This window comes from Daphnia carinata, chromosome 1, assembly GCF_022539665.2.
Source record: "Daphnia carinata strain CSIRO-1 chromosome 1, CSIRO_AGI_Dcar_HiC_V3, whole genome shotgun sequence".
NCBI classification, from domain to species: Eukaryota; Metazoa; Arthropoda; class Branchiopoda; order Diplostraca; family Daphniidae; genus Daphnia; species Daphnia carinata.
The window spans coordinates 13,797,097-13,822,051 of record NC_081331.1 but is presented as its reverse complement, the minus strand read 5'-3'; the positions used below and the strand labels follow the sequence as shown (position 1 = coordinate 13,822,051).

The window sequence follows — 24,955 nt, the reverse complement described above, 5'->3', positions numbered from 1 at the left end:
ATTTATTGGTATTGCATTGTGATGTCGTTCGTGCTACCGTGATTTGGATCTTGGGTTTGGATAAGTTAGAAATATTTGGATGTTTCAAGAGCCATAGGTATGTGCCATCTTAAATTGTTACTTTTACCTAGGCTGTGAGGTTCATTGGTAGAGAAACTAGTCAATGTTGTTTCTAATTTTGTGTAATGCGCTGTGGCTTTTGCCTTAATCTATATTTGGAAAACATACATTATCTTGTTGGATTGTCGTCGTGAATTGAAATCGTGGAAAAAAAAGTAACAGAAATTAAGGAGGGATCGCCAGTTGCTCAGTAGACAGTTGCTCAACCACTGGAACCAGAGCTTTAGCTTGCGGTGCTACAGTCTTTATAAACGAAGGATTACTGAACCAGATGATGGTGTTCATTTTCAATACGGAATGAAACCCCTAGTAGATGGATAGTTCCAGTTTGCCATCTCCTTTTGATTGCTGATGAGCGGAACATTGGCATAGGGGTTCCAAGAAGAAGGTACAACGAACGGAACTACATCGTTTCGTTTACTTGGGTTTACAACGTTTAGGGCACCGGTGGAAGCTGGGAATAATGACAATCCCTCGACAATGCTGTTTTTGTGTTGAGGATTATTAACTGCCAGCTTGCTCAAGATGCTGGACAAGGCATTAAACTCTGAGGGTGATTTAACTAAACCGCCAAGACCGCCAAAACCAGCTGAGCAGTCATCAGGGTGGAAGATGCAATCTACCATTTGAAAAATGATTTGAGTTTTCAACACATTTGCATAAAGCGGCACAAGTAATAAATGTGCAGCATTTTCAGCGAGCAAGCTATTATCTCGGCCTTCTATGTCGTCTGCAGCAACTGGAATTAAAGGGGTCAACGAAGGCCAGAGTGGTGCATTGTAAGTATTAATAGGGATCGATGCTGCTAATGCGGTGGCGATAAGTGGGAAAAGAGGAACCTTTTCATGAAATCAATAATTAACAACTTACAATATTTAGCTGAAATCTACTGCTTAACATTGAAATTTATTTTACCAGGAACTTCATGTTGATATTCCGTGTTTGTAGTTTACTGGCGGACAGCTTGTTCAACACTGGACATTGAACGTAGTTGAAGTGCGGCCTTTTATACATACGTGATCGGCGGTGAGATGCCCGTGTATGCCGGCAGCCACAAGATCGAAACCACCGTAACTAGTAATAAGTTTTAAAAAAAATCTTTGTACATTAACTTTACCTGTCTTGTTTTATGTTTTTCCGGAAGGTGTTCTGAAACTGCGAATATTGAAATTTGTTTCCTGAACAAGATTTGCGCAAGCGAAGACAACAGAAGCTGCGTTATGCCAAGATATTTCATTACACGTAAAAGAGACTTGCATGCCGGACAACCTGTTAAGCCAAATGGTTGCCCCCATACTCTTTCAAAATGCTACTTGCATGACCTTAGTTTGATCTCCAAAATTCGGTCGATTAATGTTCCAATGGGATTGAAACTGCATCCGCCGGTAAATATTCATAATGTACTAGTTTTTGTTTGGTTAACCTAAATTTAGGATGATTGGCTATACATGTTACTTTTGTCTTAATAGGAAGGATTTTCGTCTTTATTCCAAGGAAAAATACGGAAATCCTGTCTCATTATATTCCTACCGATAGTGTCCTATACGTACCACTTACAGTATCAAGTTGAACAGTTCAGCAGCAAGTTACCCGGATCTCTTTGATCTTTCTCGAGTTAATCCCCAGCAGCAAATTGGGTAAGAACGAGTTTTCGGTTCCTCTACATTTTGCATTAATTTAAAACTACTCTAGATGCCAATGACCCAACGCGTTTGTTTTTCTATTGCTTCTTTTTGCCCTCGCCACGAAGAAACCTTAAGTTACAAGCCAGTGGGGAAAAAAGTCGTCTATTTACCTCTAGTGCACATGTACCTACCTGCCTTTTCGCAGTTGACTGGCCTAATCCTGTTCAGCGGACCACCTGTAACGATGATTCATCATTACACTTTTTCTTGGCAGGCCAAGATTGGGAGACGCCCTTGCTTATGCCAAAAATAAGTGATGGGATAATGCGTAAAACAATTTTGAGCTGCATCATCAAAGAAGACCAGATTTATGAATTGTTTACATGAAATTGCCGATGGGTCACCTTTTAGGTATAAATTTATAATTCTGGTAAGCGTTTATTATTGCTCAACGGTTATCTTACTCACTAATGTAATTGGTCGATAACCAGTTTTCATTGCCATGGTTTTGCTGAGAGGAAGAAAGTGATGGTGTGGAGCCAAATGGATTTATTACCAAATATTATGCATTGAAGATTCGTTCATACGGGAGGGAAAATCTTACACTGTAAGAATCTGTCTGACCTTTCTAGCGGAAAAGCATTCCAAAGCGACTCGAAGTTTTGCCATGAGTATGTTGCGGGTATGTATAATGCAATTTTAATATGCTAATTGAGCATGCACCGATTGATCGGTAAAATATTTTGGTTAGCTTTTCGACAGGTACAGGCTTTTTCTGTTTCTCCATCTTCGTTGAAACTGATGGCCTGTTACCGTTGGCCATTGACGAAATGAGATAGCACACGCCAGCATTAATTTTCCGCGCAGGATATGGAATTATTTGGAAAGTCACTCTCGAGGTAAGTCTCGTTATTTGTCATTTTGATTATTTGACGAAATTTTAAACGATTTAAAGGATCGCCATAAATTCTGTGTAAACCAACGTTAACAGTTTAATTAACGTTACAGCACACAAATGATTGATTCCATATTAACTATTTTCTGAAAAGGTCCCTTATTACCGCCGCTACTTCATTAACAGCATTTTGAGGTTCTCTTAACGGCATCAAGATGGCGCACTTCTTCTAGCTGCGGGGAAAAAGAAATCGAAATCCCGAAGCGTTCGTTGAAGGCAGAACTGAGTTTTAAACTCGTGCACTCAGCGTTAAATGCCAAATTCCTGGTGTCGTGCATCGTCCGTTGTGTGTACGTCCGTGTGCAACGTCCGTTCGGGAAAAAACAAAGTTGATCATTGCCAGCATTCAATGGAAGAAATTCTAAATTCGAGTGATTAACTTAACCGGTATCGATATTTACTAACACACTTCTCTAAATCTTTTATTTTAAAATTAATTAAAGCTATTTTTAGGGAACATGGAAAAAAAAGTGGGATTTGGTCGAATTACCGGCCGATAATCCGTGTTGACTCCTAGCTTCCTCCATTTAGGGGTACAGCGTTCGCTTTCAATCGAGCCAAGGTTGTTCAGACTATGTGGATCTTTACGACAGTCGTGAAGCCATTTCGACCTGGAATGAGCGTCAGACGATCTCCAAATGGTCGGACTACGTTCATCACCATATAGCCACCATTTACCATGAGTGCAGCCATGTGTGATAGCATATTGTAGCTAATGTGGATCTTTACGACAGTCTTGAAGCCATTTCGACCTGGAATTAGCGTCAGACAATCTCCAAATGGTCGGACTACGTCCATCACCATATTAGCCACCGTATACCATCGCACGTAGTTGAACCTATGGCATCCCACCGTAACGGTGCTAGCAAGCTAACACCGTTACTATCCTTGGAGTGCTTTATCAAGTCTTTTATACAGCTCCCCAGATGATCCAACCATCACTACAATTTTTTTCGGATTTTGAAGCTTGATGTAAAATTCCGCAAACAAGGTATAATATATTGACGGTAATAAAAAATGAACTTTATTCGTTACTTCATGTATTATTTTATTGATAGAATTATTTTCATGGAAGAAAAACAATTTTACGTGAAAAACGTTATAATAGATGAATTGTTTCTTGTAACCATCATTCGTGACTGGAATCTACCAATCCCGCTACAAAATTTAAAAACTTCTCTTCGGCTTGCCGCTAGGTGGCAGATGAGTCGCACATAACAGAAATCTTTTAAAAGTTTTTTAGTCTGCTGTGCAGTGTCACATCAGTAATTCTTCAGGAGCAAACAACAATTAGTGGCCTTTACAACATTTAACTCTTATTTTGTTGTTTGAATTGTATCTTTGAGTGCTTTTAACCAACAATCAAGCCAAAGGTATTCTTTACTCCGCCGTGCGTCAAATGAAGCTGTATGTGAGACCTGCGTTCGAAATGTGTGCAAATCGACAAACTTGTGCTCACACAGAGAAGTAACATCTTTCAAACTGTTCGTACCCTCCGTAATAATGCTAAACGGATATGAAGACATATCTATTTTTATTTCGTATCAGTAAAATAAACTTATATAGTACATTTATGTTTCATTCTTAATAGCCAAGACCAGTTCGTGAATAAGGAAGGGCAGGTGCGACCGGGAGTTCATATTCATGAACAGGAGCAACTGGGAGCTCATAGACATGGACCGGAGCGACGGGCAAGTGTTCACCTTTAGGCTGGAATCCAGCATTGTCAGCAGTCCATGTCAAAGTGAACTTCTGGCCTTCAGGGGAAACCCAGTAAGATGACCCTTTGTTGGTGTTGGCTAGTACTTCGCTGTATGTTTCTTTTCCATAAGAATCGTAGGTAATCCCCTGCATTTTCTTCTGAACTTGAGATTCTTCACGGGTAGTGTAATCAGACTGGGCGTAGCTTTAGGTTGAAAAAAATTAAATGTTTCAAACGTGAGTTTCTTTAATCCCTTTGATAACAATAGTAAAACATGAAATGCACTTACTTCCACTGGCTGCTGCCATCGATGTTGCGCTCGTCGGATTGGCCGGTTATTGTTATGTCGGCGTACTTGTTATCCTTATTGTAACTAGGAGCAGAATAGCTAGAAGTTTTGTATTCCGGTTTATAGCTGGATGGTACGGCAGTAGCAACGGCCAAAACAGCGGCGATGACAAACTACGAAAAAAAATGCAAAAAGCAATGAAACTGTGAACTGACTAAATGAAAATATCTGTGCTTACGAGTTTCATGTTGACTATGGTGGAAGACTTAAACAACTGATGTTTTGAATAGTTTTCAAACAGGTTTATGTAGCCAACAGGAAAGGGTGTGTCATTTTCCATTCGCTTCGTTTCTTAACCTATTTTTGAAAACGTCGATCAACCGTTCCTTGGTGGTTACCTATGATTTGTATGCCAGACCATCATGTAGTTATCGTTTTCTACACGTAGGAATCAAAAAGATTTTTTTTTTCTTTATAAATCAGCATTCACTTTCTCCATTTATAGCTCGCTTTTGAATTGGCATACACCAATTCATTTGCCTGATATTTCCAATAGATTAACATTGAATTGGTAGAAGGGAATAGCAATACCCGATTCAGACAAATGCTATGTTGACATCTAGTTCATGGATTAAATTTACTATCCTTAGCGAAAGTTAACACCCCTGACGAGTTATCATTTTAAAAACGAATGATAGTGAATTAATCAGATCCTGTTACAAAAAAAGAACGCCAGTAGAGCACTATTAGCTCAAATTATGCACAAAAAGGAAATTAGCAGTTACTAGTAAGACAAATTTTTTCTATGTGTTGCCTAACGTGAAAAGTGAGAGTGCACTATTTTTGCACAACGCCCAGATTGAGCAGCACAACAACTAGGTCAGTTGAATGTTTCGTACCATTCACTTGACTATATAAGCTTAGAAACGTAGAAATAGAACCATCAGTTGTTTATCAAGTCATCCTAGTACAACATGAAACTCGTAAGGCATTTTATTATTATATTTTCTGAACAACTAAAAACTTTAGATCTTTATTTAATAAATACATTGACTGACAGTTCGTCATCGCCGCTGTCTTGGCCGTAGCCGCCGCTGTTCCATCCAGCTACAAAGCTCCCAGCTACCCAGCCCCAAGCTACCCCGCACCAAAGTACCCCGCACCAGCCTACTCCGCCCCTGCCTACCCCGCACCAGCTTACTCCGCACCAGCCTACAAGGATAACAAGTACGCTGACATCACCGTCACCAGCCAATCTGATGAACGCAACATCGATGGCAGCAGCCAATGGAGGTAAGTCAGCTTCATTCATTATCCCATTAATATGGGGATCCAAGATTCACATATTAATAAATTGAATTGTTTCAATTCACAGCTACGCCCAGTCTGACTACACTACCCGCGAAGAATCCCAAGTCCAGAAGAAGATGCAAGGAGTCGCTTACGATTCTTACGGAAAGGCCACCTACGAAGATGTTATGGGCAACACCAACAAGGGATCCTCTTACTGGGTTTCCCCTGAAGGCGAGAAATTCACTTTGACCTGGACCGCTGATGATGCCGGATTCCAGCCCAAGGGTGCCCACTTGCCCGTAGCCCCCGTCCATGAATACGAGCTCCCAGTTGCTCCCGTCCATGAATATGAGCTCCCCGTTCACATCCCCTTCAATGGCAAGGGTTACAAGATTTACTAGATTTCCCGACAAATGATTTAATATTTAAAGTATGTCCGATAGTTTCTGTATATCTCGTCTATCGCAAGCGCGGAGTAAATATAAATGCAATCAATCTACCCAGGTGCGTTTTGGTAAATTTTGACAAGCACATGAAGGTTACATTCAAGTTTAACCATCGAACATTCATGGCATCATGCCAATATTCTAATAGTATTTTAGTTCTGTCAGATAAGAAACAAATATTAGATTTTTTTTTTACCTGAAAAACCTGTCTTTCAACTTTTTCTAGCCAACGTTTTAATGGCAAGATAATTCATCTACAATTGTCATCTGTATTGTCATTTTGCTGGATTATTTCTTCATAACAAACTGCTCTTGTTAATGGAATTCAGAATCGTGTATTGCATCCTGAAGTATTGTTAATTCCTTAAATATCTTAACAAACACAACACAAGCAGTATCTTAACAATATCTTAAATATTGTTTAATCCCTTAGCATATCTCTTAAGAGTAACCAAAATTCCCATGATGCGATTATAAATGTTATAGTGTAGTTATCTAAAACTTTAACTATCCAAATTTTAAATGGTAACCGTTTACCAGGCATATTGCCTACTTTGGTTTGATTCTAAAGCACATTAAAAAGGGACGCTATAATTTTAATTGCGAGCGTTACGTGAACGAATTAGATATATGTACTAAGCCCTACTGTACGTATCCAAGTATTCATTTAATTATAACGCGTTGTAACGGCCCTTCTCTTAAAATTTTAGTTAACTATCAAAATCTATAGCCAACAGCAAAGTCAATGAAGTGCCGCATCAAGGGCTAGTTTGGATAATGCAAATAGAAACGTAACTTTTAAAAATACTCAAGACTTTACCTAAAAAGGATTGGCAAAGAGAAGGGACTAGAAGGGCCACTAATATGATGGTGTAAAAACAACCAAATGAAAATGTAAGTTGCTCAAATCTGGGTCACTTCATAGTTGGCCAATATTTCCATTCACCGACTATATAAGCCAGGATTTCACATACCGACAGCATCAGTTGTTTCACTCAACCGAATTCAACATGAAGCTGGTGAGCAACAACACAATCATCAAATTCATTTCACTTGTTCTAATACTGAAATGTTTTGTTTTACAGTTTATCATCGCCGCTGTCTTGGCCGTTGCCGCCGCTGCTCCTTCAAGCTACAAAGCTCCAAGCTACTCAGCCCCCAGCTACTCCGCACCAAAGTACTCTGCACCAGCCTACTCCGCACCAGCCTACTCCGCCCCCGCCTACTCCGCCCCCGCCTACTCCGCACCAGCCTACTCCGCCCCATCCTACAAGGACAACAAGTACGCTGACATCACCGTCACCAGCCAATCTGATGTCCGCAATCTTGATGGCAGCAGCCAATGGAGGTAAGATTTGTATTTAAATTAATCCTTCTTAAGTAAACAGATTTTTCATATATGCTATGTTTAATCTTATCCGATAAAGCTACGCCCAGTCTGACTACACTACCCGCGAAGAGTCCCAAGTTCAGAAGAAGATGCAAGGAGTCGCTTACGATTCTTACGGAAAGGCTACATACGAAGATGTTATGGGCAACACCAACAAAGGATCCTCTTACTGGGTTTCTCCTGAAGGCGAGAAATTCACTTTGACCTGGACCGCTGATGATGCTGGATTCCAACCCAAGGGTGCCCACTTGCCCGTTGCTCCCGTTCACGTCTACGAGCTCCCCGTTGCCCCCGTCCACGAATACGTTCTCCCCGTTGCCCCCGTCCACATCCCATTCAACGGCAAAGGCTACAAGATCTACTAAATTATTGACTACCTGACCGCACAAATAACTTAAATCCGTGTATTTTATGCCTTGATGCTTTTTGTATTGTTGGTGTAAATACGAGGAAATATAAAACGATGTCTATCAAAGATACTATTAATCTACTTCATTAATCAAAATTGCTTCTCGCTCTACATCGATCAGAATCACCAATCACAATTATTTGGTAATTCCAATGCCTTAAATTTAAGTTTTAGAGTTAAATACTTCTTTATATTTACAACGCAGCATAGATACGGCGTAATGGGAGGAACAACTAATTGAATTAAATTTCATTAATGAATGACGTCTGGAAAATGCTAACAGGATGTCAGCTGATAATTATTTTTGTTTTACTCCACCCTAGCGCCTCAAGTGATTGTTTTTCTCTTATTCCATCCATCACTTTTTATTATTTAGACTTTTTTTGGCTCGACAGTTTAGAGAAGATTATTTTTAAAGGTAGAGAAAACATCCGCACATCAGAGCTGAGGGAAGGGGCGATCAAAAATCCATAATGGCCGCTTCCTTTCTTTTAAATTTTTCTCACTTTTCAGCCTCTACCTCCAAAGCTATTAACTGAAACCATGCCACATGTCATTTGTGCCCAGCCCGAACAGTTTGACTTTTCTATCTCTCTGTTTTCTGCAATTCTAAAGTGTAAAAATGAAATACTGCGTGTCGTGAATCTCGTTCTCAACAAGAAAGCTTGTGGATATTTTCATTTGCGAATAAAATTTTATGTGTGTAAATGGTTTTCAATATGTAACTATGAACTTTGTGGGAACGTCTTTCTTTTGGTACTGCCATTTAATCAGTACTACCTGTTTCACCTGAAACGTAAGGATGCCGTCGGCTTCAACTTCGCTTGTGACTTGATTTTGTGCGCCACCGATACTATGCCGCATTATTTCACGTGCATTCCAGCAAGTGAAACGTAAAACTTGAAGCTTTGACTAGTTTCGACTTGAACGTGTTGGCAGAAAATAACCGTGACCCATTAAATCTGTATCGACTATATCGCCAACAGCAGACTGGGTAAGACAAGAGTTTCACGATCCTGCTCGTTCCTGTGTTAGATAATTTATTATGCAAAAATGGTTCACCACGCTCGTTTTCCATTGTCTGACCATTTCTGAAAGAATAGTAATATAAGATATCGTTACTGAGAACGAAACCTGTTAATAATTTCATTCTATTATTTAACATGCATGGCTATGTCCAGCAAATCATCCAAGGACACGCCCTTGCCAGGAAATAAATTTCATACCAAGTAACTTAAAGAACTAAGCCATAAGAAATAAAGGGTAAATAAAGCGTAATCAGTTCAGTAAAGCTTAGCGTACCTTGATCTGATTTTTTCCCCCGATACGCACGTACGTTGCAGGGTGAACGGGTAAAATGTAAAAACAAAAGTGGGATTTGGTCGAATTACCGGCCGATAATCCGTGTTGACTCCTAGCTTCCTCCATTTAGGGGTACAGCGTTCGCTTTCAGTCGAGCCAAGGTTGTTCAGACTATATGGATCTTTACCGCAGTCTTGAAGCCATTTCGACCTGGAATGAGCGTCAGACAATCTCCAATGGTCGGACTACGTTCATCACCATATAGCCACCATTTACCATGAGTGCAGCCATGTGTGATAGCATACTGTAGCTAATGTGGATCTTTACGATAGTCTTGAAGCCATTTCGACCTGGAATTAGCGTCAGACAATCTCCAAATGGTCGGACTACGTCCATCACCATATTAGCCACCGTATACCATCGCACATAGTTGAACCTATGGCATCCCACCGTAACGGTGCTAGCGAGCTAACACCGTTACTATCCTTGGAGTGCTTTATCAAGTCTTTTATACCGTTCCCAGACGATGCAACCATCGTTTACAAAATACAAGTGGTGTTTTTTGCACGTTTTTGTTAGATTTCGCGAACATAATAAACTAAATTGACGAAAACAAGAAATGAACTTTATTTTTTCCTTTTTACATTGTTGCTTTAATAAGATAGAATGCATTAAAGAACAATAATTATGCGTGGAAATGCAAAATATAAGATTCGTATGACGTAATCACCGTGCGTGAATGGAACGCTAAAGATCGGGAATTTTCTCCGCGTTCAGCCGCTAGGTGGCAGATGAGTAACAAAATCCAGGTATATCTTTTTTGTAATTTTATTTTGTTCCCTATCACAACAATAATTTTTAGGAGCAACAAGTTTCATGTTTGAAATGTGTTCCGTTTCCATTCGTTTATTTGAACATAATTAGAATAAGTTAGGCCTGCATAGGTAGCATCGCATAGATATCACTAACGAAATGTTTAAATTTTAATAGCCGAGTCCAGTGCGCGCATAAGGGAGAGCTGGGGCAACGGGGAGAACGTATTCGTGGACGGGGGCAACGGGAAGCTCGTAGACGTGAACGGGAGCAACGGGCAAGTGATCACCCTTGGGCTGGAAACCGGCTTCATCGGCAGTCCACGTCAAGGTAAACTTTTGGCCTTCAGGCGAAACCCAGTAAGATGATCCTTTGTTGGTGTTGCCAAGGACTTCACCGTACGATTCTTTGCCGTAAGAATCGTAGGTGACTCCTTGCATCTTCTTCTGGACCTGAGACTCTTCACGGGTAGTATAGTCAGACTGGGCGTAGCTATAGGTGAAAGAATTAAATTTATTTTTAAGAATTATTAAACCCTATGGTAATAACGTAAAGAATTAAGTTGAATTACCTCCATTGGCTGCTTCCATCGAGGTTGCGCTCATCAGATTGGCTGGTGATGGTAATGTCAGCGTATTTGTTGTCCTTGTTGTAGCTGGGAGTAGGGTAGGCTGGTGCGGGGTAGGCTGGTGCGGGGTAGCTCGGTGCGGGGTAGCTCGGTGTAGGGTACTTTGGTGTAGTGTAGCTTGGGGCAGGGTAACTGGGAGCTTTGTATTCCGGCTTGTAGCTGGATGGAACAGCGGCAGCGACGGCCAAGAAAGCGACGAGGACAAACTACACGAAAAGAAATCGAAACTTGTTAATAAGAGATGAAACTTCTAAGATCAAAATCAAATATAAAATTCCGTTTACTAGTTTCATGTTGAGTACTATTGATGATTTGAACAACTGATGACTTGAATCACAATCACACGGGCTTATGTAGCCGGCAGAAAAGGGTGTGTCGTTTCTATTTCATTTAACAACCTACTTTTGAAAGCGATGATCACCGTCCTTTGGTGGTTATCTATGGTTTGCATTCCAGGCCATGGCTCTTGCAATGCAGTGATTGCATGCGGCGAATAGGTAGGAACATCTACGTACTTTTGCTTATACTTCTGCTTTAGTTTATTGAGCAATTAATAACCTTTCTCTTGATTTACGCGAAGATGTTCACTTTGAACGAGTAGAAAGAAATCAATATACCAATTTTAAGAGATTCAGCACTTTTATTCAATGCATTTGGCAAATTCTAGCACTTTCGTCTAAAACTGGGCTATTGAAATGTGAAATTGTAGACGGTCTGGCAGATAGAGCTATCGCAAAGAAGGGAAACATTTTGCAAAGTGTCTAATGTGAAAAGTGAGAGTGCAGAATTTTTTGCACAACGCCCACACCTATGTTACTAGAACGAAAGCTAGCAGCCAAAATAACTAGGTCAACTAGATGCCCGACTACATGTTACTTACCATTCACTTGACTATAAAAGCCCAAGAATGGAGAACAAAAAAGCATCAGTTGTTTACCAAACTAACATTGTACAACATGAAGCTGGTAAGGCTTTTTATTTCTTCTTAAAGTGGAAAAAACTTTGGACTTAAAATTAATAACGGCATTTTCCGATAGTTCTTCGTCGCCGCATTCTTGGCTGTTGCTGCCGCCGTACCATCCAGCTTCAAACCGGAATACAAAGCTACCAGTTATCCAGCCCCAAGCTACCCCGCTCCAAAGTACCCTACTCCTAGCTACCCAGCACCAGCCTACACCGCGCCCGCCTACCCCGCACCAGCTTACTCCGCACCAGCCTACAAGGATAACAAGTACGCTGCCATTACCGTCACCAGCCAATCTGATGAACGCAACATCGATGGCAGTAGCCAATGGAGGTAAGTCAGTTTCATTCAGTATCCCTTTAATATGGGGATCCAAGATTCGCATACTAATAAACTGAATTGTTTCAATTTATAGCTACGCCCAGTCTGATTACACCACCCGTGAAGAGTCTCAGGTCCAGAAGAAGATGCAAGGAGTCACCTATGATTCTTATGGAAAAGAATCTTACGGCGAAGTCCTTGGCAACACCAACAAAGGATCTTCTTACTGGATTTCTCCTGAGGGTCAGAAGTTCACTCTCACTTGGGCCGCTGATGAAGCCGGATTTCAACCCAAAGGTGATCACTTGCCCGTCGCTCCCGTCCACGAATACGAACTGCCTGTCCACATCCCTTTCAACGGTAAAGGCTACAAGATCTACTAAATTAATGAAACTCTCAATTGAATAAATAATTTAAAGCCATGTACTTCATCTATGAAAGCCGATACCATCTAGTAAACGTGATTGTTTGAAATTTAATGTAGTTCTTTATGAAATTGAGTTGTTGCGTCGATGTTGGGTGCTCGGCGTTGATTTGCTGTGGAAGAGTATTGCGATGCGACTGAATGATGTGTAGGTACATCGTGATGTGAAATGCTGGATATTGATTGAGAACGGACTGAGGGATAAGCACTTAAGAAAATGTCTAAGACAGTAATCAGTCCAAATTATTTTTCAAGTTTCATCATTCGGATTCACAATAAAAATTTTACATGAGTCCAAGTCTCCGCTGTTAATAAATCTTCGTTTCAAATAGCGAATTTACTAAAACAATTTGATAGCGACAATCAGCTCCGACATAATGTCGTTTTCTAAATTAGTGCACTCCTCTTGTTTTTTTCTCTCATCGGTCACTGGTTTTTCCTTTTTCCTTTTTTTTTCTTTATTGTTTTTTGCTAGACGGTTTTCCGAGAAACTGACAATTTTTTTAGTCATGGGTTTGTAAGCGACGAGAGCTGTGGGAAGGGTCACAAAAAATCCATAATGGCCGTTATCTCATTTTTCTCTCCTTTTCTTTTTTTTTTCTTCATATCGTATTGTCTCACCTTTCAGTCTCAACTTCAATAGGTTACTGCTGAGACTGAGCTACATATTTTTTACCATGTCTAGTTAGTTCGTGTACATTACCTCTGTGGTTTAGATGCCTCTCTAATGTGACAGTTGAATTTTAAGTGTTGTGCATTCGAATAACGATTCGAAAGCATTTCGATTTCGAAACACATTTTCTCACCTTTCAGCTTATACCTCCAAGAGTATTGAAACCTGAATTAGTGGGCACTAGGCTTTATGGAACCGGTTCAGACTTTGTTCTTCTATTTGTGTATGTGCGGAATACCTTGTATGCATTACCATACAAATATCCTATTTGAATTTTGTTTTATTGGTGAATCGTGTTCCATCTCAATTAAGACTGCAAGTGCCACCGTAAAGTGCTCGGTAAATATTATTATTGCACTAAAGTTTAATTAGCTTTAGTAGTATTTTTCGTTAATCATTGGTAAATTGTTATTTTCAACTGAATGGTAAGGTTTCTTTTTGTACTGCTATTTAAATACCAATTCCTATTTCGCCTTAAATTTATGCGTTTCTTACTAGTAACCAATCAAAATTCGTATAGAATTACATTACTCACCATACTGTTGTATGGTCTGGCAATATATATAATGTAGCTATAATTAAATACTATTTAATTTGTGATTATGCATTCCACCGTGGGCATGTGTTCCGGAAAAATCAGCAACAAATGTTGATGCCTCGGCCAGAGTTCACTTGAATAGGTGGGCAGCAACTCAACTTGACCTCATCAATCTTTGTCGACTCTATTCTTAACAGAAAACTGGTATAAACAAAAATTTCTACAATACTCTTGGTCTGTCTGCCTAGTTAACACATCGTCTGCCATTGTAAATGATCCAGCACGGCTGTTTCCAGACGCTTGATCCTGCCCTGCAGAACCTTGAAATAAAAATTCCCCGCGTTGTGAACACGCGTGCAGCAAGCCAATGCTGAAGGCAGCTATTTACCTGTTGCTAATTTTATCCGATGTACTTGGCTGGCCTGACCTTGCCTCACGAACCATCCGTCATGGACACAATTTTGCCCGGTAGACCAAACTTCTCACACGCCCCTCCTTTTCGAGACGGTCCCAATTAACGAAAAGATATTGATAATACCTAGTGTGGTTCTATAAGCGTACCGTAAATTCAATAAAACTTAATGTTGGGAAAGTATTGACTAGGTTTTCATTTATACAGAAAATGGCCAACAGCCTGACAGCAAGGTGTCATTTTTTAGCGCATTAAGGTTTTCGCCTTGTTTTTTTCATACTTTTGATCAACGAAATGGTTCTAAAACTGGGCATCTTTATAAATGAGGCGGTGAATGTGGTATAAAGTTGAATCAGTTGGGTTGGCTGCTCAATACTATGCGCAGATGGTCCGGCGGAGAACTTGCCCAGATCACTGACTTCATGCCATCGTGTATGCAAAAATGCAAGTTCACCTTTGTCTGATCTTCAGCTTTGACCAAGGAGTCGGGGCATTTTAGCTGGACTGGATCCAGTATGATGGAACCATATAATGAACTCTAAACCAGTTTTTTTTTTCATCTTGTTTTGAGCGGGGAAGAAAATCGTATAGGAGGCAATTACGCTGGTCAAGACATTGTAAGTAATATTCTATTCGTATAAAATGACATGCTTACGGTGATATTGCCATTCGCTTCCTCGGTGTATAAAAACCCGAGAAGTAGACCCTTTGATATTCAGTATTCAACGAACGATCTTCCCGTATACTTTAAACAACAAGAATCACCATGAAATTTTTGGTAAGTATATTGCAACGTAAAGCTGTTTTACTTGAACTTAACTATATGCATCTTATAATATGTGATCATTGTGAATTTGAACAGATCATTCTTTTTCCAATCATTGCCACTGCACTAGCAGCATCTATCCCTCTTGAGACTTCTACTGTCGTTCGTGAGCCATTATTGACGAATTCAGTTCCAGTTGCTGCTGACGACAAACAAAGTCGAAATGCCAATGCATTCAATGCTCTCGTCACAAACTTGAATCTTATAAGTCGAATGTGTAAGGAAAGTACTCAGAGAATCATCAATATGTACTTATCGTGCGTCTTTACTTCCACTAATTGCCCGTCGCCTACCATCCCTTTCCGTTCCGAAAACACAACAGCAAAGGTTGACAGCTTGAAGAGCGTACTGGAACAGTTAGGAATTTATGATATGCCACAAATCAATGGTTTTGACGAAAGCTTTGCGTTTTCTCCAGTATCCTCCATTGCTAAAGTTGCTGTAAACCCTAATAATCAGAAACGTCCACTTCCCGTCACTGTCCCTACTTTTTGGAACCCCTACGTCAATGTTCCATACGTTGCCTATCAAAACGAGATGCCCAACGCCGCCCAACCATCTGCTGGTAGTTTTATCCCATATTTAAACAACCTCACCCCCTACAGTGGCCCTTCATTTATGAATACCTTGGCCCAGTACGGAAAAGGTGCCGTTCCAGCCGACACCTTTTTGGGATAAACTTCTTAGTGAGTAAATGATGTTCTACTATTTAATACACCCAACATGTAGTTTTTCCCCTTTGTATACCAGCATTATATTTTGATTTTCAAAATACAATTTTGAATCAAAGTGTTGACATTCGCCACCGACGTTCAGTCGTTTCTAAAGGGATAGTCAACTTATGCAACCCTACTGATTAAGAGGTAACTAAAGGAACTCTTTAGACTAAGTATCGTTAAAGTTTTTGAGTTACGGAAAAAGAGAGCCACGACCTGCAACCAGCAAAATGTAATTAGCTTTTTATAACAACAGCAATTCTTAGCCAAACTTGATCATACCTAACACGAAACCTTTTGCCCCGCTTCTCACGAAGTTCAATGCTTTTCAAATCGGTAAATTTCGGCAAAGACGAATGCAATTTCTTGTACTGTATTTCATTACGTTTTACTTTCTCAGCATACCATATTACAACGAATCAATGATTTGATTTGTTCTAATAATTATCATAGTTAAATAACTGCTCAAGTTGGCAACGTGAGGTAGACAGAGAGGAAGGGAAATCAAAAGTCAAGAAAATATTACAATTCGAAGTTCGTACTTCGTAGCACACACTCAGCACGGCCTTTCGTCATCCTCTTTGTGTGTGATTTACTGTGAAATAAGTGTTAGTGTGACAAACAAATCTAATTTGGATAATTGAAATTCATGGTTTCGTTTTTGGAATCTTTGTTTCTACTATGGTGCTTGGCAATAGGCATTCAAGTGAGTTGTTGTGTCTAAAGTTCATGGCCAAATGATCGTTTTGTCTTATTTTAACCTAGAGCATTTTCGATTATTCCTTTAGACAGAAAAATGGCACGTGGGAACGAAGGGGCACCAAAATGTAAGACCACTTTGCAAAACAACTAGTTAATCCAATGTTCCAAACAGAGTTTAGGAAATCATATGCTGATAATGCTACCTGGGAAAATGTGCTGGCTGAATAAGTAATGCTTATTTCTGGCAATTAGATTTTATTCAAATAATTTGTTAGATTATGGAGTTAACTTTCTTATACAATTCTGAATTGAAATAGGGTTACCAAATAGCTACAAATGCACAAGAAGTCATGTGAAAGTTAAAAGCACCCAGAATGTTCCCCATCTATGTTAATTGGATATTTTTCCTAATGTTTGATACATGGAATTCCAAACAGTTTGTCTTGTACTATGGGGAGAAATGAATTGTAAACTCAGAATACTACCAGCTAAGCAACATCAGGTGAAAACTTTATCTTTAAATCTTAAAATGAAACAGCACTTATCAAACTTTGGATAGGTAATTGCCACCAAACCTTGCTCGCAATATGTGATGGCTCTTCTAATAAAGAAATAACTAGGATTTTATACTTCTGTGATAAACAAAGGCCCCTTTGTTGCTGATGAAGTGCAAAACTGTAATCAATTGAAAAACTATGTTGAGGTAATAGTCTACAATTGCCTGTTTCTAATGAAATCATAAATAACTTTGACTGGTGCTCTGTTTTATTTCCTTCAGTATTTGATTCAAGAAAATGTAGTGCTTCATTCGCCTTCGTACGGAATCACGTCTTGGATTTGGAAGCATCGGACATCTTCAACGTTCAACTTTCCCAGGTAGGCTACGTGGCGCATGCTACTTAAGGGAAGGGATTTTACTGCATAAACCGATTTTCAGATCGACTGTGAATGTTTGGTTAATCGTAGGTTAGTTTTAGTTCATGCTCGAAGCGAAAACCAGCGTAGGGTTCACATGTTTATCAAGCTAAAATTTCAACCTACTGTGGTTCGGAATTAGTTCGAAATTTAAAAAGATGATTGCTACACGTACAGGCTGGGCTACAGTTTACCAATTCAGTTAAATTTTTTTACGAATTCAATTATTTCGGCTAGTTAATTCAATTATTATTCTGATAGTTGTGTCCTCGACGAGCACATCCGATTCTAGTTTTTCAATCAAAACAAAGACCTTCACAACGCTATTCGAAAGGTATTATGCATTTCCATTGCTCTATTGACGCGCTACAGTAGCCGAAACCGACGTTGACCCCGACAAAGTTACCTGGATGTAGATGGCTCCATCGATAATGAAATGCCTGCACGTGTGCGCATAAGAGAGCGATGAAACAAAAGGAGAAAGGCAAGGCCGACATTTTAAGAAGACGATTCGAGTGCAAGTGTTTGTCCCATTCGGTGGGTCGCGTTCTTATATCGACTTTTGTGGTGTCCAGCACGTCCTGCCAGAGACGCTGTACTGTTAAAACGTACCAATCATTTTTTATTTCGTCCAAGTTTTTTGCTTAATTCATCCCTGTTGCCTATAGCGGTATCGCTTTAATACCTTTTATACGATCCTATAAGCTGCCAATTTTGAATGTTTTTAGCCGGGCATGCCTATTTGTAGCCACCTCCTTTCACCACGCCAACAAACGTCATGCTACACATGTTTTCTGCCTCGTTAAGGATGAACTGGCGGTGCTTGGGTAGCATCCAACCGTCTACAACGACCCATAGCGCCATCAATTTGAAAGCCCTTTATTCAGTTCAACGAATCGATCCTCTTTTACTTTCACTATAGCATCTCACCAAGTGAATGATCGTGAAATGTAAAGACGTTTTATTGCTGAAACAGGCGGACAGCGTTTTTCTCTTGGCCTTTAGATGTAGTCAAGTTCGGTTACGACGTAGTCTCTCTCTCTTGTACGTGCGAATGACGACAGCGTACCGTCTGCCCGGTAATAATCCATTAATATAATTATTATTTCCCACCCAAGTTCCCGTGGTTGATTCGCTCGAGTGCGCTATCCCCATTGCTCCACCCATTTTAGCGCCTTCAAGTGATTGTTTTTCTCATACCCCACCCGCCACTTTTTTATTATTTATACTTTCTTTTTGGTTCAACAGTTTCGAGAAAATGCATTTCTTAAGGTAGAGAAAACATCCGCATATTGGAACTGGGGGAAGAGGGGATCAAAAATCCATGATGGCCGCTTCCTTTCTTTTTCTTTCAATTTTTTCTCACTTTTCAGCCTCTACCTCCAAAACTATTAACTGAAACCATGCCACATGTCATTTTTACCAGCGCGAACAGTTTAACTTTTGTATCTCTATAATTTCGGTAATTCCATAGTGTACAGTCAAATACTGCGTGTCGTGCATCTCGTTCTCAACAAAAAAAATTGTGGATGTTTTAATTTTCGAGCAAAATTTTGCTTGTGTTAGTGATTGGCAACATGCAACTATTAACTTTATGGAAACGTCTTTCTTTTGGTACTGCCATTTAATCAGTACTACCTGTTCCACCTGAAACTTGCAGGAGGCCGTCGGCTCTGGCCTCAAAATTATGAGCCAGATTAGTCTCTCAAAAATTTCATAAAATCGTGCAAGTTGTTGCAATGTTGTTATATTACTAAATGATGTAGGCTGAAATTCAACTTCACTTGTGACTTGATTTTGTGCGCCACTAATCCCTCGTTATGCCGAAATATTTCACCTGCATTCCAGCAAGTGAAATGCAAAATTTGAAGCTTTGACCAGTTTCGACTTGAACGGGTTGGCAACAAGTAACCGTGACCTATTAAATCTTTATCAACTTATCGCCAAGAGCCCACTAGGTAAGATAAGAGTTTCACCATCCTGCTCGCTCCTGCGTTAGATAAATTATTATGCAAAAATGATTCATCACGGTCGTTTTCCATTGTCTAGCCTTTTCTGAAAGAACCGTAATATAAGAATTTAACGCGTTCCTGAAAACAAAAATCTATTAATAATTTCATTCTATTATTTAACGTATAGGGGTATGTCCAGCAAACCATCCAAGGACACGTTCTTGCCAGGCAATAAATTTCATACACAGTGTTAATACGCCTTAAAGAACTAAGTCATAGGAAATCAAGGGTAAATAAAGCGTAATCAATATTTTAAAGCTTGTATATTATGCGTTACGCATACTACTTACGCAGGTACGTTGCAGGATGAACGGGTAAAATGTAAAAACAAAAGTGGGATTTGGTCGAATTACCGGCCGATAATCCGTGTTGACTCCTAGCTTCCTCCATTTAGGGGTACAGCGTTCGCTTTCAGTCGAGCCAAGGTTGTTCAGACTATATGGATCTTTACCGCAGTCTTGAAGCCATTTCGACCTGGAATGAGCGTCAGACAATCTCCAATGGTCGGACTACGTTCATCACCATATAGCCACCATTTACCATGAGTGCAGCCATGTGTGATAGCATACTGTAGCTAATGTGGATCTTTACGATAGTCTTGAAGCCATTTCGACCTGGAATTAGCGTCAGACAATCTCCAAATGGTCGGACTACGTCCATCACCATATTAGCCACCGTATACCATCGCACATAGTTGAACCTATGGCATCCCACCGTAACGGTGCTAGCGAGCTAACACCGTTACTATCCTTGGAGTGCTTTATCAAGTCTTTTATACCGTTCCCAGACGATGCAACCATCGTTTACAAAATACAAGTGGTGTTTTTTGCACGTTTTTGTTAGATTTCGCAAACATAATAAACTAAATTGACGAAAACAAGAAATGAACTTTATTTTTTCCTTTTTACATTGTTGCTTTAATAAGATAGAATGCATTAAAGAACAATAATTATGCGTGGAAATGCAAAATATAAGATTTGTATGACGTAATCACCGTGCGTGAATGGAACGCTAAAGATCGGGAATTTTCTCCGCGTTCAGCCGCTAGGTGGCAGATGAGTAACAAAATCCAGGTATATCTTTTTTGTAATTTTATTTTGTTCCCTATCACAACAATAATTTTTAGGAGCAACAAGTTTCATGTTTGAAATGTGTTCCGTTTCCATTCGTTTATTTGAACATAATTAGAATAAGTTAGGCCTGCATAGGTCGCATCGCATAGATATCACTAACGAAATGTTTAAATTTTAATAGCCGAGTCCAGTGCGCCGCGCATAAGGGAGAGCGGGGGCGACCGGGAGTTCGTATTCGTGGACGGGAGCAACTGGAAGCTCGTAAACGTGGACGGGAGCGACGGGCAAGTGATCACCCTTGGGCTGGAAACCGGCTTCATCGGCAGTCCACGTCAAGGTAAATTTTTGGCCTTCAGGCGAAACCCAGTAAGATGATCCTTTGTTGGTGTTGCCAAGGACTTCACCGTACGATTCTTTGCCGTAAGAATCGTAGGTGACTCCTTGCATCTTCTTCTGGACCTGAGACTCTTCACGGGTAGTATAGTCAGACTGGGCGTAGCTATAGGTGAAAGAATTAAATTTATTTTTAAGAATTATTAAACCCTATGGTAATAACGTAAAGAATTAAGTTGAATTACCTCCATTGGCTGCTTCCATCGAGGTTGCGCTCATCAGATTGGCTGGTGATGGTAATGTCAGCGTATTTGTTGTCCTTGTTGTAGCTGGGAGTAGGGTAGGCTGGTGAGGGGTAGGCTGGTGCGGGGTAGCTCGGTGCGGGGTAGCTCGGTGTAGGGTACTTTGGTGTAGTGTAGCTTGGGGCAGGGTAACTGGGAGCTTTGTATTCCGGCTTGTAGCTGGATGGAACAGCGGCAGCGACGGCCAAGAAAGCGACGAGGACAAACTACACGAAAAGAAATCGAAACTTGTTAATAAGAGATGAAACTTCTAAGATCAAAATCAAATATAAAATTCCGTTTACTAGTTTCATGTTGAGTACTATTGATGATTTGAACAACTGATGACTTGAATCACAATCACACGGGCTTATGTAGCCGGCAGAAAAGGGTGTGTCGTTTCTATTTCATTTAACAACCTACTTTTGAAAGCGATGATCACCGTCCTTTGGTGGTTATCTATGGTTTGCATTCCAGGCCATGGCTCTTGCAATGCAGTGATTGCATGCGGCGAATAGGTAGGAACATCTACGTACTTTTGCTTATACTTCTGCTTTGGTTTATTGAGCAATTAATAACCTTTCTCTTGATTTACGCGAAGATGTTCACTTTGAACGAGTAGAAAGAAATCAATATACCAATTTTAAGAGATTCAGCACTTTTATTCAATGCATTTGGCAAATTCTAGCACTTTCGTCTAAAACTGGGCTATTGAAATGTGAAATTGTAGACGGTCTGGCAGATAGAGCTATCGCAAAGAAGGGAAACATTTTGCAAAGTGTCTAATGTGAAAAGTGAGAGTGCAGAATTTTTGCACAACGCCCACACCTATGTTACTAGAACGAAAGCTAGCAGCCAAAATAACTAGGTCAACTAGATGCCCGACTACATGTTACTTACCATTCACTTGACTATAAAAGCCCAAGAATGGAGAACAAAAAAGCATCAGTTGTTTACCAAACTAACATTGTACAACATGAAGCTGGTAAGGCTTTTTATTTCTTCTTAAAGTGGAAAAAACTTTGGACTTAAAATTAATAACGGCATTTTCCGATAGTTCTTCGTCGCCGCATTCTTGGCTGTTGCTGCCGCCGTACCATCCAGCTTCAAACCGGAATACAAAGCTACCAGTTATCCAGCCCCAAGCTACCCCGCTCCAAAGTACCCTACTCCTAGCTACCCAGCACCAGCCTACACCGCGCCCGCCTACCCCGCACCAGCTTACTCCGCACCAGCCTACAAGGATAACAAGTACGCTGCCATTACCGTCACCAGCCAATCTGATGAACGCAACATCGATGGCAGTAGCCAATGGAGGTAAGTCAGTTTCATTCAGTATCCCTTTAATATGGGGATCCAAGATTCGCATACTAATAAACTGAATTGTTTCAATTTATAGCTACGCCCAGTCTGATTACACCACCCGTGAAGAGTCTCAGGTCCAGAAGAAGATGCAAGGAGTCACCTATGATTCTTATGGAAAAGAATCTTACGGCGAAGTCCTTGGCAACACCAACAAAGGATCTTCTTACTGGATTTCTCCTGAGGGTCAGAAGTTCACTTTCACTTGGGCCGCTGATGAAGCCGGATTTCAACCCAAAGGTGATCACTTGCCCGTCGCTCCCGTCCACGAATACGAACTGCCTGTCCACATCCCTTTCAACGGTAAAGGCTACAAGATCTACTAAATTAATGAAACTCTCAATTGAATAAATAATTTAAAGCCATGTACTTCATCTATGAAAGCCGATACCATCTAGTAAACGTGATTGTTTGAAATTTAATGTAGTTCTTTATGAAATTGAGTTGTTGCGTCGATGTTGGGTGCTCGGCGTTGATTTGCTGTGGAAGAGTATTGCGATGCGACTGAATGATGTGTAGGTACATCGTGATGTGAAATGCTGGATATTGATTGAGAACGGACTGAGGGATAAGCACTTAAGAAAATGTCTAAGACAGTAATCAGTCCAAATTATTTTTCAAGTTTCATCATTCGGATTCACAATAAAAATTTTACATGAGTCCAAGTCTCCGCTGTTAATAAATCTTCGTTTCAAATAGCGAATTTACTAAAACAATTTGATAGCGACAATCAGCTCCGACATAATGTCGTTTTCTAAATTAGTGCACTCCTCTTGTTTTTTTCTCTCATCGGTCACTGGTTTTTCCTTTTTCCTTTTTTTTTCTTTTTTGTTTTTTGCTAGACGGTTTTCCGAGAAACTGACAATTTTTTTAGTCATGGGTTTGTAAGCGACGAGAGCTGTGGGAAGGGTCACAAAAAATCCATAATGGCCGTTATCTCATTTTTCTCTCCTTTTCTTTTTTTTTCTTCATATCGTATTGTCTCACCTTTCAGTCTCAACTTCAATAGGTTACTGCTGAGACTGAGCTACATATTTTTTACCATGTCTAGTTAGTTCGTGTACATTACCTCTGTGGTTTAGATGCCTCTCTAATGTGACAGTTGAATTTTAAGTGTTGTGCATTCGAATAACGATTCGAAAGCATTTCGATTTCGAAACACATTTTCTCACCTTTCAGCTTATACCTCCAAGAGTATTGAAACCTGAATTAGTGGGCACTAGGCTTTATGGAACCGGTTCAGACTTTGTTCTTCTATTTGTGTATGTGCGGAATACCTTGTATGCATTACCATACAAATATCCTATTTGAATTTTGTTTTATTGGTGAATCGTGTTCCATCTCAATTAAGACTGCAAGTGCCACCGTAAAGTGCTCGGTAAATATTATTATTGCACTAAAGTTTAATTAGCTTTAGTAGTATTTTTCGTTAATCATTGGTAAATTGTTATTTTCAACTGAATGGTAAGGTTTCTTTTTGTACTGCTATTTAAATACCAATTCCTATTTCGCCTTAAATTTATGCGTTTCTTACTAGTAACCAATCAAAATTCGTATAGAATTACATTACTCACCATACTGTTGTATGGTCTGGCAATATATATAATGTAGCTATAATTAAATACTATTTAATTTGTGATTATGCATTCCACCGTGGGCATGTGTTCCGGAAAAATCAGCAACAAATGTTGATGCCTCGGCCAGAGTTCACTTGAATAGGTGGGCAGCAACTCAACTTGACCTCATCAATCTTTGTCGACTCTATTCTTAACAGAAAACTGGTATAAACAAAAATTTCTACAATACTCTTGGTCTGTCTGCCTAGTTAACACATCGTCTGCCATTGTAAATGATCCAGCACGGCTGTTTCCAGACGCTTGATCCTGCCCTGCAGAACCTTGAAATAAAAATTCCCCGCGTTGTGAACACGCGTGCAGCAAGCCAATGCTGAAGGCAGCTATTTACCTGTTGCTAATTTTATCCGATGTACTTGGCTGGCCTGACCTTGCCTCACGAACCATCCGTCATGGACACAATTTTGCCCGGTAGACCAAACTTCTCACACGCCCCTCCTTTTCGAGACGGTCCCAATTAACGAAAAGATATTGATAATACCTAGTGTGGTTCTATAAGCGTACCGTAAATTCAATAAAACTTAATGTTGGGAAAGTATTGACTAGGTTTTCATTTATACAGAAAATGGCCAACAGCCTGACAGCAAGGTGTCATTTTTTAGCGCATTAAGGTTTTCGCCTTGTTTTTTTCATACTTTTGATCAACGAAATGGTTCTAAAACTGGGCATCTTTATAAATGAGGCGGTGAATGTGGTATAAAGTTGAATCAGTTGGGTTGGCTGCTCAATACTATGCGCAGATGGTCCGGCGGAGAACTTGCCCAGATCACTGACTTCATGCCATCGTGTATGCAAAA

General features: G+C 40.1%; 6 protein-coding genes and 2 long non-coding RNA genes across 8 annotated transcripts; 6 read left to right on the top strand and 2 right to left on the bottom strand.

Moving 5' to 3' along the window:
• The first annotated feature begins 1,048 nt into the window (after positions 1-1,048).
• LOC132088372 (uncharacterized) lies at positions 1,049-1,751 on the top strand. Its single transcript, XR_009421886.1, has 3 exons — positions 1,049-1,197; positions 1,265-1,505; positions 1,590-1,751. It is a non-coding gene; the product is annotated as an uncharacterized LOC132088372 (long non-coding RNA).
• Positions 1,752-1,832: 81 nt separating this feature from the next.
• LOC130691632 (uncharacterized) lies at positions 1,833-3,701 on the top strand. The gene is made up of 5 exons (XR_009001280.2): positions 1,833-2,175; positions 2,237-2,427; positions 2,497-2,644; positions 2,795-3,087; positions 3,154-3,701. It is a non-coding gene; the product is annotated as an uncharacterized LOC130691632 (long non-coding RNA).
• Positions 3,702-4,359: 658 nt separating this feature from the next.
• Positions 4,360-6,483, top strand: LOC132087866 (endocuticle structural glycoprotein SgAbd-1-like). Its single transcript, XM_059494751.1, has 3 exons — positions 4,360-4,473; positions 5,752-5,984; positions 6,067-6,483. Exons 1-3 carry the CDS (start codon positions 4,375-4,377, stop codon positions 6,383-6,385), a joined length of 651 nt encoding a protein of 216 aa, XP_059350734.1. The 5' UTR covers positions 4,360-4,374; the 3' UTR covers positions 6,386-6,483.
• An 825-nt stretch (positions 6,484-7,308) lies between these two features.
• Positions 7,309-8,295, top strand: LOC130691572 (endocuticle structural glycoprotein SgAbd-1-like). Its single transcript, XM_057514528.2, has 3 exons — positions 7,309-7,449; positions 7,516-7,778; positions 7,858-8,295. The coding sequence occupies exons 1-3, from the start codon at positions 7,441-7,443 to the stop codon at positions 8,183-8,185; spliced, it is 600 nt and encodes a 199-aa protein (XP_057370511.1). The 5' UTR covers positions 7,309-7,440; the 3' UTR covers positions 8,186-8,295.
• Positions 8,296-10,421: 2,126 nt separating this feature from the next.
• Positions 10,422-11,296, bottom strand: LOC132087750 (endocuticle structural glycoprotein SgAbd-3-like). Its single transcript, XM_059494798.1, has 3 exons — positions 11,257-11,296; positions 10,916-11,178; positions 10,422-10,836 (listed from the first exon to the last, which is right to left on the bottom strand). Exons 1-3 carry the CDS (start codon positions 11,263-11,265, stop codon positions 10,515-10,517), a joined length of 594 nt encoding a protein of 197 aa, XP_059350781.1. The 5' UTR covers positions 11,266-11,296; the 3' UTR covers positions 10,422-10,514.
• A 501-nt stretch (positions 11,297-11,797) lies between these two features.
• LOC132087701 (larval cuticle protein LCP-22-like) lies at positions 11,798-12,974 on the top strand. Its single transcript, XM_057514514.2, has 3 exons — positions 11,798-11,937; positions 12,010-12,269; positions 12,352-12,974. The coding sequence occupies exons 1-3, from the start codon at positions 11,830-11,832 to the stop codon at positions 12,638-12,640; spliced, it is 657 nt and encodes a 218-aa protein (XP_057370497.1). The 5' UTR covers positions 11,798-11,829; the 3' UTR covers positions 12,641-12,974.
• A 7,733-nt stretch (positions 12,975-20,707) lies between these two features.
• On the bottom strand, positions 20,708-21,604 carry LOC130691573 (endocuticle structural glycoprotein SgAbd-3-like). Its single transcript, XM_057514529.2, has 3 exons — positions 21,468-21,604; positions 21,127-21,389; positions 20,708-21,047 (listed from the first exon to the last, which is right to left on the bottom strand). The coding sequence occupies exons 1-3, from the start codon at positions 21,474-21,476 to the stop codon at positions 20,723-20,725; spliced, it is 597 nt and encodes a 198-aa protein (XP_057370512.1). The 5' UTR covers positions 21,477-21,604; the 3' UTR covers positions 20,708-20,722.
• Positions 21,605-22,007: 403 nt separating this feature from the next.
• Positions 22,008-22,946, top strand: LOC130691564 (larval cuticle protein LCP-22-like). Its single transcript, XM_057514519.2, has 3 exons — positions 22,008-22,147; positions 22,220-22,479; positions 22,562-22,946. Exons 1-3 carry the CDS (start codon positions 22,040-22,042, stop codon positions 22,848-22,850), a joined length of 657 nt encoding a protein of 218 aa, XP_057370502.1. The 5' UTR covers positions 22,008-22,039; the 3' UTR covers positions 22,851-22,946.
• The last annotated feature ends 2,009 nt before the right edge of the window (positions 22,947-24,955 follow it).